General features: G+C 42.0%; 1 protein-coding gene across 2 annotated transcripts in view; it reads left to right on the top strand.

Moving 5' to 3' along the window:
• The window catches only part of LOC121569209 (dipeptidyl aminopeptidase-like protein 6), a 317,687-nt gene that overhangs the window by 28,766 nt on the left and 273,587 nt on the right, over positions 1-15,334 (top strand). The window contains exon 1 of one of the 2 annotated variants that reach the window (XM_041879977.2): positions 14,145-14,568. The exons of the other annotated variant lie outside the window; for it this stretch is intronic. Within the exon in view, the coding sequence (XP_041735911.1) occupies positions 14,518-14,568 (51 nt within the window). The 5' untranslated portion in view covers positions 14,145-14,517. Of the gene's footprint in view, positions 1-14,144; positions 14,569-15,334 lie in introns of those variants that run through there. 2 annotated transcript variants of the gene reach the window in all.

Raw genomic sequence — 15,334 nt, 5'->3', positions numbered from 1 at the left:
TTTGTCTTCACAGTGATTGTTGAATTCAATATAATTTAGTGGAGTGTATCAATATAGGACAATATTTGTGAGTTCTCTAATGTCTATGTAGTCAATCCAACAGGTGTAACAACATATTGACCTTATTGCTATCATGATACTGTGTGGTGTAATTTAGATAGATGGCGTGGCAAAACAAATGTACTTCTCAAGGTAGAGGATAATCACCAGACCCAATCAAGAGATATAAATAATATTTGATTCATTCTATCTTTGTTTAGTTTTTCTTTCTCATCAAAATATACAAATGGAGAGATTCCAGAGCTCATGGAGAGTTCCAGAGCTCATGGAGAGGTTCCAGAGCTCATGGAGAGGTTCCAGAGCTCATGGAGAGGTTCCAGAGCTCATGCTTTTGATGATGGTATTGCAAGACGTCACGGCCAACGGTAATTAACCCGATTGAAAACACTGTTATGGTTCTTCAGCCAAACAGTTCCCCTTAGACGCATCCATAACATGCAGAATATGCTGTATGGCCGAGGCCATCAGAAGGATTCACAAGCTTTAGCACTGTATTGTGTATGTTAGAGGCAGCACAGAATCTCCACTGACTGTCTGAGAAGACCGTAGACATTTGTATTCACATTTGTAATGGGTTTTAAACTATATGGCAAAGCACCTTTTTAATGGGAAAATAAGCTGATGAACAGTGGTATTTGCATAGAACATTCTCATTTGAAATACTAATGGAATATTGTGTCCATACACAAGTGTGTAATCACTTGAAATACTGAGGTCATTTTTCCACTTATGTCCAGAGACTGGTAGGCATGTCCTCTGGGCATGAATCTACATATTGTTTTGTGGAGAGGTGTCCTCATCCCATTGCACTCGCAATCTGTAGCCTTTAATAGATATGCATAGCATGCCCCCACAGCATACCCATCTTCATATAACTGCTGCTGAGGATTTTATTGACTTATTTGCGAAATCGCTGGTGTATAACTGCACACGGTTAAGCTGCCCGAATGTCCCTGCCCATTAAAAGAGATGATTTGTGGCGTATTATGGCTGAACTCCGCTGGTGTTCTACACAACCCCAAACGAGCAGCCGCTCCACTTGACAATGAACACTCGGCGCCCGAACATAAACAACAGTTTTATTGGGCCGGAGGCGGTGTGCTCCCAATCAATGCTTTGTAAATAATCTGCAGGCATGCAAACACATAGGCTGCACACAAGGTGTACTGTATACATTGACCTGCAAGCCTCCCCTGAGTTGATAACTGGTCTTGTAGTCGAACCTATGTGACCAAACCCAAATCAGCCCCTTGACACCGGTTAGGAGGAAGGGCCCCGTATTGTCCCATGCTGCTAACAATATTGAGGGTCACTGTCAGAGCGGAGGATTTAGAAGAGGGCATCAATTATCTGTCAACATCGAGATCCACTACTTAACTGAGCCATGCAGTTCATGGTCAAAACATACATTTGAAAATAAGCGGCAAATAAATTCACATCGACATATTCCCCAAAGTGTGCAGGTGCTCTTTTTCAGAGCTGATCTGATTGGTGAAAAGACCAATTATTGAATAACAAAAATCTGAATTAACCCTGGAAATGATCTCACATGTACACACATAGAAAGTTGAACAGGTATGCAGGTGCGACTTCGAAAACAACTCAATCTCCTCAGTCCTTTGGGATAAACAGATTTATTGTATGAAGCTGGACTCCTACCAACAACAGCACAGCCTGTATGGTTTTGAACAGCTGTATCATTATTTCCTCCCCACCACTGAGGGAGACCGGTTAAGGATGAGCTGTATCTTTCTTTTCTACCACCTTGGTATGGAAGACAATGCAGTGATATGCAACTAGTAGTTTGGGGAATTCACAAAGAGCACCTAGGACAGGGATAGTGGATAGTTAGGGGGCCGGAACATAGTTACAAATCATTTATAGACTGCGAATTGACCGCAAGAAGCCCAAACAGATATAATGTTTGACTAAAACATAATAATTTCAAACCTTGCTTACATTTGTATATGATCACATATATCTCTCTATTATTCGTGGCAATACTTTGGAACAGATTTCCAAAATGTAAATCACTTGGAGCTGATTTGCTGGTGTTTTTAGTCTTTTATGTCCAACAATAAAAAAAAAAGACATATATACTGTATATATGTATAACCATTTTTTTTCTTCAGAAAACTTGGGGGGCCATTTTTTTTTACTGGGCCTCCAGTTGGGTAACCCTGATCTAGGAGAATGTTTAGTCTTTTCAAGAGTTACTTGAAGGTGTTTCAAAAGACCTGTCATCCATCAATCTTGTCTTGACTTATCATTTGCTGCTAGGAAGACTGCCGACTGCTTTGATGTCAGATTCTAGCCTTTAATTTTCAGAGACACTATAAAATTGTCAACGCTGTAGGCCATCGACTTCGATATGTATCCTCCACAGGAGGCTGCTGAGGGGAGAACGGCTCATAATAATGGCCGCAACGTAGCAAATGGAATGTGGCATCAAACACCTGGAGAACATGTGTTTGATGAATTTGATACCATTCCACTCATTCCGCTCCAGTCATTACTACGAGCCTGTCCTCCTGTGGTATCCTCTCTTTGTCCTCTCTCTTTGTATCCTGGCATATTTGTTTACTTGGTACTGTATTTGTTTGCAGTGCTCTCACTCTTTTGAATAGGCTTCAGTGTTATGATATCCGTGAGGAGATTTTCACAAAGCTCAGGGCTTTACACCTACACTCACACATCCTTGCTGATAATTCAGTTTTGCCCTACGACGCACCACCAGTGGACTTTTTAATTATTTACGATACCTTTTGCTATAAGTGTGGAGTGTGCACGGGCACGCGCTAAGACGTCAGTAATTTGAATGCTGAAAGCGGTCGTTGCGTAGATTAATCCCCGGTTGATTGATGAACACTCTGTTGCCCCAGAAACCACCTTGGAGAATGTGATAAAAGAGTTGTGCGTCTCTCCTGGTAACAGACAGTAAAGGATATTCTTGTACTCAATCTTCCCAAATGGGGCGTTCACAAGAGATATCCGGCATCCGCAGGCCGTGACAGGTGATGAAAGTGTCCCATTTCTAAAATACGTATCTGAATGCAGCCCGTTTCAAATGAGCACAGATTACCTTTTACTGCTGTGGCAGTTTATGGTTCTGCATCAGTCAAAACAAGTCAGTCAAATATTTTCTGCTGAATACATTCCACAACACTGTGTTAACTCACTGAACTAAAGCCAAAGCATTAGCTTGGGGAGCCAACGCTAGTCTTCAGGTCTCAGGCAAGGTTACTCATCACACTAACATGGTTCACCAAACCACCTCCGTTACATATGGCATTGTCAACAAAAACAAATTTGCACCACCACATCTATGCTTGTTTACACTGAACTCTTGTTTTATGTGTGTGAGAACAGAGCTAGGGAGAACCAGCTACTGTGCCAGGAATGCCCTGTTAGACAAGGCACTGATCATTCCCAGTTATGAGAGTACCTGGTGGTCCTGTGAGCAGAAACTACAAAATGAAGTCAGTGGTTTTTCATTTTTTAATCAATACTCTCTTACTTCAGAAAGTATTCATATTCATATATTAATATATTCCCGTTGACTGCTTCCACATTTTTTTGTGTTACAGCCTGAATTCAAAATGGATTAAATAGTTTTTTTTTATCTCACTGATCTACACACAATACCCCATAATGACTAAGTGAAAACATGTTTTGAGAAATGTTAGATTTTTTGGGGGAAATGAAATACATAAATATCTAATTTACATCAGTATTCACACCCATTGAGTCCAAAATATGGAGAGTGGTACTCAGTAATGTGTTGTAATGTTTGGGGGAAATCCCCAAATATTTTTATTCTATACAGGCTTCCTTCTTTTCACTCTGTCAATTAGGTTAGTATTGTGGAGTAACTACAATGTTGTTGATCCATCCTCAGTTTTCTCCTATCACAGCCATTAAACTCTGTAACTGTTTTAAATTCACCATTGGCCTCATGGTGAAATCCCTGAGAGGTTTCCTTCCTCTCCGGCAACTGAGTTAGGAAGGACACCTGTATCTTTGTAGTGACTGGGTGTATTGATATACCATCCAAAGTGTAATTAATAACTTCACCATGCTCAGGGATATTCAATGTCTGCTTTTTTCATTTTTACCCATCTACCAATAGGTGCCCTTCTTTGTGAGGCATTGAAAAACCTCCCTGGTCTTTGTGGTTGAATCTGTGTTTGAAATTCACTGCTTGACTGAGGGACCTTACATATAATTGTATGTGTGGGATACAGAGATGAGGCGGTCATTCAAAAATCATGTGACTTATTATGTGAGTTGTTAAGCACATTTTTACTCCTCAATTTATTTAGGCTTGCCATAACAAAGGGGTTGAATACTTACTGACTCAAGACATTTCAGCTTTTCATTTGTAATTAATTTGTAAGTATGTATAAAAACATAATTCCACTTTGACATTATGGGGTATTGTGTGTAGGCCAGTGACACAAAATCTCAATTTAAGAAATTTAAAATTCAGGCTGAAACGCAACAAAATGTGGAAAAAAGTCAAGATGTGTGAATACTTTCTGAAGGCCCGCAAGAAGCAGATCAGATCAAGTAGAAACGCATTAGCTGGTGAACGGATTAGCCATTCCAACTGAACTAATGTTCTATTTGAACAACAACTCAAGATAATCAATATATCGTTTAACCACCGAAGTACAACACACTGTACTGTACAAACCACCCCTATGGCCACTTATGTCAGGGTAAATGCGTAGAGTACTGAATGGCAGTCGTAAATCCGACCTTGAATGGGTTTGTTGTGGGAGGGTCACTGCTCTGCATGTACTCTATAACCTTTACACACACACACACACACACACACACACACACACGTCTCCGTCAACTCTTGAAGTGTGAGATGGGGAAAGCGAAGCAGCTGCTGTGCTCCAGAAGCTCATCACTTCTCCCTGAGCAGGTTAAAGTGATGAATCTGATCCAGGCTCCTGACAGATGCCTGCTGTTCACGGCAACTGTTCCATGAATATTCAGGTGTGCTCAACAGATACTTCAGGAGACAAAAAAAGTGTCCTTAAGGAGAAAAGTAACTACGATAACTTTGCTGCCACACACCAACTTCTGTTATGTTTGTAGTACTGTAAGGACAGTATACAATACAATTTAGCCTGTGTTTGTGTTGTTGTCAACCAAATGCAAAATGTGGCCTGTCTTTGGAACAGTCAGTAGTTGGTCTAATTTAAAGCTATGTTTTATTTTTACAAACTCATTGTGGAATGGCAGCACATTTTTCTATTTTTAGCCATGAAACACAATCCTTAGATCTTTACCATTATTAAATAGTAGACTAGTGCTATGCTGATAGACCTCTAACCATCAGTTTGGAGTCCAAGCGTAAGATTAATGACATCTGCTGCCGAATTCATTAGGATAATTATCTCTTTCATTAGGATAATAATTATCTTTTTCATTAGGATAATAATGATCTCTTTCATTAGGATAATAATGATATCTTTCATTAGGATAATAATGATCTCTTCCCCTGACAGATCAGGGCAAAGAGGGTCAGATGTAGTGTCTTGTCAAGATGATACCACTGGGCAATTTCCACGGCAACAGAATAATGCTGAGACTATATAATATCTCCCCTCTTGTGTAGTGGGTCAGCAGGGGCTCCAGTTGGATGTACAGATGTAGGATCTTAATTTGATCACTCTTTTGTTCCTGCATATCAGGAAATGCAAACTTGTAGTGTATTCAAGGTTGAAAAAGGCTTTGTAATTTCCACTTGAAAATGTCAGACTTGATTTGTCCTAACGAAAAATTTATCAACCCCTATTTTTTTCCCCCTATTAATTATGATCCACATGATCTAAATTCCACCATCTTCAAATTAGTAAAATATATCTGAAGGTGTGTCGGGCAGAGAGAGTGAGAAAGACCAGAGAGGAGTAGGTGATATTCTTGGATTGAGTAATGCAGTTAATAATGAAGCTATTGATTTCACTTGGGCTGGTCCCAGTTGAGTTTATTGTGGTGGATGATTGCTGTCACCAGAATGAACCTTGACTTGACTAATTCCACAGGGAATCTAGGCCAATCAATTCAGGATTTTGGTAGACTTTTAATCACTTTAGCCCCTAAGGCTTCTCCTCTTCTGAGTCTTCCTCCATATATTGTCTTGAAATGGCCGTACTGTTTGTGTCTGTGCTCATGCTTGGACAGTGACACCTAGAGACGGAGGACACACACACACACATTCACACTCTTTGGAGGTGTAGATTAAACGTCTCAGTTCAGCCATCAATTTGGTTCTATTTTGGATGTGTACAGGGCTATCATGTCAACACACTACCTCCTTGCATAATTGCACAACTGCACACAGTCACAGACAGAGACTCCAGCAGAAAGACTTGGTTGGTGTCTTGGATTTGTACCCAGGATCTATGTCAACAACACCCTCTTGCATCACTGGAACACACCCGCACACACACACACACACACACACACACACACACCTAAACACACATAAACACACATTAACACACACAGAACCACATGCATGTGCACACAGACACACACACACACACAGCTTTTGGGTTCTTAAATTTGCACACAGCAACAATGTCAACAATACAGCTTCTCCCGTCACTGTGCAGAACTCCCCGTCTAGTCGACCAGCCCCCATGGAGCTCAGTTAGCTGCTGCTGCTGCCTTCACTGTGCCGGTCAGCTGCTTCCTCTGATGGGTACCCATCCCTGGCCAGCCATTTTCTCTCTCTGACTTTGAACAGCAGGCAGCTGTTGGCTGGGCCTCTGTGCCCAAAATGGTTGCGACAGTTATCTTCTACAGCCCCAAACCTCAGTGGCATGAGGATAGAACTGTGCCAAATGTGCCTAACATGGAAATAAGCAAAACTTTGGGGACGAGATGAGCCGATTTATTGCATAATTGATGCATATATTTAGTGTTACAGGTTTGGGGTCAAGATCAGTTCATAATGTGTCCCAAAGTGAATGTAATGCATAAAGCATGCATCTCACATAAACTTTGGTCGCCTAAAGAATGGTGGAATATTCATCATTGGCATTAAGAAAAACATAGGAATGTAATAGAGATGCTATTAGCCCACTGGCACTGGACATTTCTGCTTAGTTCATTAGCGTTTATGTTGCTGACTTCTGCCATCTTGAACAGTTCTCTCATGCAAAATAGATTTTTATCTCAATGGAAATCACCAGTGTAAATAAAGGTTACATTTCAATGTGGTATTGACAAAACAACATGACCATCTTAGATCCCCAATGGAAGTTCATTAAGGTTTGCGTATAGCAAGGTAGCAGTGCCATCCCATATCTGTTTAAACTGTCTATCCTCAAAGAGTTCCATTTACATTACATTGACATATTTAGTCATTTAGCAGATGCTCTTATCCATAACTACTTACAGTAGTGAGTGCATACATTTTTGTACTTTTTCATACTGGTCCCCCGTGGGAATCGAACCAACGCGTTGCAAGCGCCATGCTTTACCAATTGAGCCACACGGGGCCCTCAGTTCCCTCAGCACTTATGGCTTGGCTGGCCTGGAGAGACTCCTTATTAGGTTTCTGTGGCAGCACCCCTCTGGTGTAATATAATTTGAAGTCTGATTTGTGTGAGACATGCAGTTTTCTCTACCCAGCAGGTAGAATGTTCTGTCCAACCTAGATTCAGGGATAGACGTGACATAGTAAATGAAAATCCGGGACACTATGGTATGTATTAATTTGTGGATGTCCATCATCCATTTAGTATGATGCACTACATGACCAAAAGTATGTGGACACCTGCTTGTCGAACATCTCATTCCAAAATTATGGCATTAATATGGAGTTGGCCCCCCCTTTGCTGCTATAACAGCCCCACTCTTCTGGGAAGGCTTTCCACTAGACGTTAGAACATTGCTGCGGGGACATGCTTCCATTCAGCCACAAGAGCATTAGTGAGGTTGGGCACTGGTGTTGGGCGATTAGGTCTGGCTCGCAGTCGGCGTTCCAATTCATTCCAAAGGTGTTCGATGGGGTTGAGGTCAGGGCTCTGTGCAGGCCAGTCAAGTTCTTCCACACAGATCTCGACAAACCATTTTTGTATGGACCTCGCTTTGTGCAGGAAAGGGCCTTCCCCAAACTGTTTCCACAAAGTTGGAAGCACAGAATCGTCTAGAATGTCATTGTATGCTGTAGCGTTAAGATTTCCCTTCAATGGAACTAAAGGGTCTAGCCCGAACCATAAAAAACAGCCCCAGACCATTATTACTCTTCCACCAAACTTTACAGTTGGCACTATGCATTTCGGTAGGTAGCGTTCTCCTGGCATCTGCCAAACCCAGATTCGTCTGTCAGACTACCAGATGGTGAAGCGTGATTCATCACTCCAGAAAACGCGTTTCCACTGCTCCAGAGTCCAATGGCGGCGAGCTTTACACTACTCCAGCCGACGCTTGGCATTGCGCATGTTGATCTTAGGCTTGTGTGTGGCTGCTCAGCCAAGGAAACCCATTTCATGAAGCTCCCGACGAACAGTTATTGTGCTGATTTGCTTCCAGAGGCAAATTGGAACTCGGTAGTGAGTGTTGCAACCAAGGACAGATTATTTATATTCGCTACGCGGTTCAGCACTCGTTCTGTGAGCTTGTGTGGCCTATCACTTCGCAGCTGAGGCGTTGTTGCTCCTAGACGTTTCCACTTCACAATAACAGCACTTACAGTTGACGGGGGCAGCTCTAGCAGGGCAGAAATTTGACGAACTGACTCGTTGGAAAGGTGGCATCCTATGACGGTGCCACGTTGAAAGTTACTGAGCTCTTCAGTAAGGCCATTCGACTGCCAATGTTTGTCTATGGAGATTGCATGGCGGTGTGCTCGATTGTATACACCTGTCAGCATCGGGTGTGGCTGAAATAGCCGAATCCACTTATTTGAAGGGGTGTCTACATACTTTTGTATATATAGTGTATGGTACGAATTACGATTTGTATGATATGTTACGAATTGCAACTTGTGCAATATGTTCCGAATTTGCAATATGTGTAATATGTTACGAATTCCAATTTGTTGTGGATAACGTTAGCTAGGTGCCTAATGTTAGCTAGACTATGGGTTTGGGGTTAAGGTTAGGAGTTAGGGGAAAGGTTAGCTAACATGCTAAGTAGTTGCAAAGTAGCTAAAAATTAGTAAGTAGTTGCAAAGTTGTTAATTAGCTAAAATGCTAAAATTGTCCGTGATGATGAGATTTGAACATGCAACCTTTGGGTTGCTAGACGGTCGCATTATACGCCAACCCATCCACGCTCCTTTTGTTTTTGCCTTCTGTCTTATGTAACCATACCAAGCGTAACATATCATACGAATTTAAGTGTCCTGGATTTCCATTTACTATGTTACATCTAGTCTATGAGACCAGGCTGGTCTGTCAGGATGCTGCTGTGAGCTTCAGACGGGGAATCCATCACCTCTCATCTCACACTTTGTGGAAATGAGTATGGTCAGCCCTGGGGGGTGGTCATACATTACACTTTACTTTCTAAGAAACCATGGAGAGGTCTATTTTTTGTTTAGGTCCAATTTATTCCCTATCATTTAGAATTATAATGTTTTGTTTGGTAAAGTCAATTTGGCTAAAAAAAACAGGCTAGCAAACAGTTCATTTAGTTATTCTCCTAGTCTTCTATGCTTCTTACTTCCTGGTTAGGCCTTACTGGTTGAGAATCTCAATTGCATTTCCTTGATTCCTCATGTTCTCTCTTCTTGCCTCCTTCTCAAAAGCCATTACCCCCCTCTGCCCTTCTCATTCAATGGCTTTTGAGAAGGAGTTGAGGAGAGAAGAAGCGAGGAATCAAGGAATCACAATTGAGATTGTCCCTGGATTTATGATCTCCCAGTGGGGATGGCTGAACCTAAGGGTGTTTTCACACTTGGACCCTTTCAGTCAATTTTTTGTGCAGTGTGAACGCTCCAAAGGAACAGACCCCTCAAAAGAGCCCCCGAAGTCAACCCAACTGAGACCATCTCGAGAGGTGGTCTGAGATCGTTTCGCTTGAATTCCGAGGTACGGTTCCCTTTCTTTGGGCTGTGTGAACACAAACCCCCCCAGGTTCACTTGTCATTATTCCCGCACCACCCGCTAGACTACTGCAAGACCGTTCCCCCTGCCATAAACCCTCACGTTGGTGCCACAAAAGAGAGAAGAAGATGTGCAGGTTAGCAGAAAAAAAAGTGCTGTTTTTAGATAATGATTAGCGATTGACAAGGATGCACAGAAATTCCAAAATATGTGTGGAGTTAGTTCAGGTTATTTGTTTGCAGTATTGTGAACTATAAGAGAGCTTCATAAACTGTTTATTCGATTGTGGGGTTTGAATAGTGTGAGAAGACAACATATTTGGTGAGAATCACAACAGGATGATAAATCAATTATAGCTCTTAAAGGGGCAGTAGCCTACATTGGGTGTACAATTTTCAATTACAGCATTATTTAATCTGCAGTTATTCTCCTGTTATTTATTATGTTACCAATAATATGTACACGTTAATAGTATCTTCTGATTACAATTATTATGTATAATATTTTATCTAAATGCAATCTGTTAGCTTCCAAAATGTAAGTAGGTATATCTAGCTGTCCGATAACACGTTCTGATGAAATGGCTTGTCCTGCACTGAGTGTGCATTGAGTGAATGTTGGAAAAAGACCTTGGTTCCTTTCTAAACATAGCAATGTGAATGCAAAGAGGACTCGGACCACAAAATGGGTGAAGTGAACTGGCAATAGAGCTGAGTCCTCATTTAAAGGCAAGGGCAGTGTGAATACAAAGAGAACAGTTATTTTGCCTTTTTTACCCCAGAGTTCACTTTAAAGAGGACTCTGATCGGTTATTTTAAAGAGGATTATACTGTATGTGAAAACACTCTAAGACTGTCACTCGCTGTCCACTGGCATTGGGTGCTGAACTTCAGAATTCAGATTATGTCACTGTCCACTTCACTGGGGCTGAATCTCAGATTGCGGGTTTTACAACTGGTTAGTTTGGAGCTTGTTTTATAATTCCAGGCTCTCCCTTTTGGTCAAAAGCTAGGCGTTGACCATTTACTTTGCATTCTGTGAGGGACAGTTCTCCGTTGCAGGTGGATTTTCCCATTGAAAAATCAACAGCGGGCACCAAAATGAGTTTGTGAATGCTGGCCACAGATAGAGGGGACTGTCTAACGTCTCATGGCAGAGGAAGACTCAGTAAAAATGGCAAGCTGACAGCCATTGGCCATGTGGCAGATCTTAAGCCTTTGGTTGGATGTCCACTTGAAGGTTCAGAAATTAGCTGGAATCCATCATGAGAATGAAAAAATAATATGAATTGACAGTTGCCGTAGCAAAGTATTTTTATTTTCTATGGTAGGTTTTGGAAAGGTGCTATCTAGAACCTAGAAGGGTTCTTTGGCTGTCCCCATAGGATAACCCTTTGAAGAACCCTGTTGGGTTCCATGTAGAACCCTCTGGCTGTCCCCATAGGATAACCCTTTGAAGAACCCTGTTTGGTTCCAGGTAGAACCCAAAAGAGTTCTACCTGGAACTAAAAAGGGTTCTCCTATGGGGAGAGCCGAAGATCCCTTTTGGAACCTTTTTTTTCTAAGAGTATAGAAGCTGTTAAGGGTCCTGTTGGTTCCAGACTGATGTGTTCTGTGAACTTCAGTCCTATAGGCTACCCAAGCCCCCCTCTATTAGCCCATAGAGATCATAGTCAACACCTAATGTGTGGCCAGTGGGCATTGAACATAGAAAGGAAAGGGTTATTTCAGTAGCTGTAGTGCTTGCATTGCATGTATTTCTTATACTCAGAACGTTATCAAATATTTTGCCACAGATTTTATGCCTGCTAAAGATTTTAACAAGGTTAAACTATGATGCAATGGGTCTACACAGTTCAGAGATATCGCGCCAATTCATCCTGTGGTAGGTTTGGAATATACAGTGGGGAGAACAAGTATTTGATACACTGCCGATTTTGCAGGTTTTCCTACTTACAAAGCATGTAGAGGTCTGTAATTTTTTATCATAGGTACACTTCAACTGTGAGAGACAATCTAAAACAAAAATCCGGTTTCGGGGCTGTCGCTGGGCAATACAGACTTTCAGCTCCCTCCAAAGATTTTCTATTGGGTTCAGGTCTGGAGACTGGCTAGGCCACTCCAGGACCTTGAGATGCTTCTTACGGAGCCACTCCTTAGTTGCCTTGGCTGTGTGTTTCGGGTCGTTGTCATGCTGGAAGACCCAGCCACGACCCATCTTCAATGCTCTTACTGAGGGAAGGAGGTTGTTGGCCAAGATCTTGCGATACATGGCCCCATCCATCCTCCCCTCAATACGGTGCAGTCGTCCTGTCCCCTTTGCAGAAAAGCATTCCCAAAGAATGATGTTTCCACCTCCATGCTTCACGGTTGGGATGGTGTTCTTGGGGTTGTACTCATCCTTCTTCTTCCTCCAAACACGGCGAGTTTTTGTCTCATCAGACCACATGGCCTTCTCCCATTCCTCCTCTGGATCATCCAGATGGTCATTGGCAAACTTCAGACGGGCCTGGACATGCGCTGGCTTGAGCAGGGGGACCTTGTGTGCGCTGCAGGATGTTAATCCATGACGGCGTAGTGTGTTACTAATGGTTTTCTTTGAGACTGTGGTCCCAGCTCTCTTCAGGTCATTGACCAGGTCCTGCCGTGTAGTTCTGGGCTGATCCCTCACCTTCCTCATGATCATTGATGCCCCACGAAGTGAGATCTTGCATGGAGCCCCAGACGGAGGGTGATTGACCGTCATCTTGAACTTCTTCCATTTTCTAATAATTGTGCCAACAGTTGTTGCCTTCTCACCAAGCTGCTTGCCTATTGTCCTGTAGCCCATCCCATCCTTGTGCAGGTCTACAATTTTATCCCTGATGTCCTTACACAGCTCTCTGGTCTTGGCCATTGTGGAGAGGTTGGAGTCTGTTTGATTGAGTGTGTGGACATGTGTCTTTTATACAGGTAACAAGTTCAAACAGGTGCAGTTAATACAGGTAATGAGTGGAGAACAGGAGGGCTTCTTAAAGAAAAACTAACAGGTCTGTGAGAGCCGGAATTCTTACTGGTTGGTAGGTGATCAAATACTTATGTCATGCAATAAAATGCAAATTAATTACTTAAAAATCATACAATGTGATTTTCTGGATTTTTGTTTTAGATTCCGTCACTCACAGTTGAAGTGTACCTATGATAAAAATTACAGACCTCTACATGCTTTGTAAGTAGGAAAACCTGCAAAATCGGCAGTGTATCAAATACTTATTCTCCCCACTGTAGGATAGATGGGACTATTGCTATTATTACACCAACATGAATAGACACTAGATTTTCCCATCACTGCTCCTTACTATGTTGTAGATCAGGGATGGGAAACTGGTGGCATGCAGCTGAAGGCTTTCGGATCAATTCCCCTCCCCCTAAACTAAAACTCAGTCAGGGTCTCAATTTAATGTTGCTAGTTAGTAGAATACACAAGGTGCAATTTCAAAATTTGGTTGTGCATCAGCAGTTTTTCTCTTGTTATGTCAGTCACTGATAGTCATTGACTGATAGTTTAGCCCATGTCAGCAAAAACATTTTATGCTGACCCACGAGCAACTGCGGCCCGTCAGATTTTTTGTGGACCCCACCCCCATAAAAGTTGCCCATCCCTGTAGATGCATTTTGTAGCTGCCTCAATGATGTTTGTTACAATTTCTCATGTGTCCCAGGAAACGTTTGGTATAAACAAATATGTCATAAACTCATTTATTGTGACAGGGGACCAATGGTGTATTCATCATGTTTACATCCATCTCACTGTGGAAATGCGTTTGTGATTCATGTTAACTTCTATTTTTGGCACTCATTGATTTTACAGACACAAATTGTAGCCTATAAATGAAGCTCAGGAAATGTATTGAAATGAAAAATAAGATGAGTCAAAGCATCAGCCAGCCAGTCCATGGGAAATGTAATGTTAATCGTTTTTCCTGTGGCAGCACGAACAACACGCGCAGACGGTCATTTCTCGGTAGCGGCGCTAGGCTGGGAGCAGACTTTTGTTCCATTCAAACAAAATAGGACCGGACCTGCCTCTCGAGGGAGTGTGAAGCGAATGTGGTAGCCTCCCACATTATGGAAATTATACATGATAGACTTTGTGAACAACTCTAGTTACCTCCATTTTTTTATGGCTACATATTTTACTGCTTAGGAAAAGACAGGCACTCAGCCATTAATCAACAGGATATTGAAGAAAAAAAGCAACGCATGTGTCTGATCAATGCGTAAAAAGCCCACCCGCTCGTGAACTACTTGCCAAACCCAGGATCTCGAGACTGTGGCAGAAGCGGTCCAAAAGTCAAACGAAGAGAAAATCCTGAAATAAGAGGATCCTTTCTACGGAGAAAATGAAGGAAAATAATCTAATTGAGACTGCGAAAATGCAGGGAAACGTAATGGTAAGAGATGAGTGTTTTGTTGATTTGAAATGTCAGATTGAAACGATGTGTTCGCTTATAAGCGAAACAGTCTTTGCAAAGTATTGGATTCAGCGTGCGTTTAGAGCGTTTGAATAACTGTGCTGAATAGGAAATGCATTGGGAACGTGATCTAAGACTCTCTTTGTACTAAAAGGGGATTATACCCCTCTGCTGTAGCCAGTCTGCCCATTCATCGTAGCCTTGTTGCTACCTGAGATTACATTATTTTAGGACAGCTCACACCCATGCAAGGGGATATGATTTAACAGTATACCTCCTCTCCCATGTGCTTTGCGGTTGTATAGCCTACAGCACTGAGTATAGAGCCTAGTGTAATGACGAAAAGATGACAATATTAAAGTTTTCTAGTTGTCTTTTTCCATAGGGCACTGATTGATATTAATGCTGGGTTAAATTATAAACCCTATTTTATCTCTATGTTATCCTTATGAAGCTTTGAAGGCAGAACTAACAATTTGCTCTGTCTCCGTTAGTTCTTGGAAGGGCTCATGACATTTTAACCACACCTAAAGTTGTGAATCTCGGGATATTGCTGTCTGTCCGCGGGGAACCGCTGGGCACGTCTGTTATGCATGAGTTGGATTTCCAATCTCCAGGTGTCAGGAGTCACTGGCGCCTTTTACTGAATAAACATTCAGGTAACAACCTGGGACCCCTGTTTGAAAGCCTTACCTGCTGTCTTTATTTTATGATGATTTGGGCTTGGCTTCTAAACCATAGTGAT

This window comes from Coregonus clupeaformis, chromosome 7, assembly GCF_020615455.1.
Source record: "Coregonus clupeaformis isolate EN_2021a chromosome 7, ASM2061545v1, whole genome shotgun sequence".
NCBI classification, from domain to species: Eukaryota; Metazoa; Chordata; class Actinopteri; order Salmoniformes; family Salmonidae; genus Coregonus; species Coregonus clupeaformis.
Note: the sequence above shows the minus strand (reverse complement) of the source record. Positions and strands in the feature narration are given on the sequence as shown.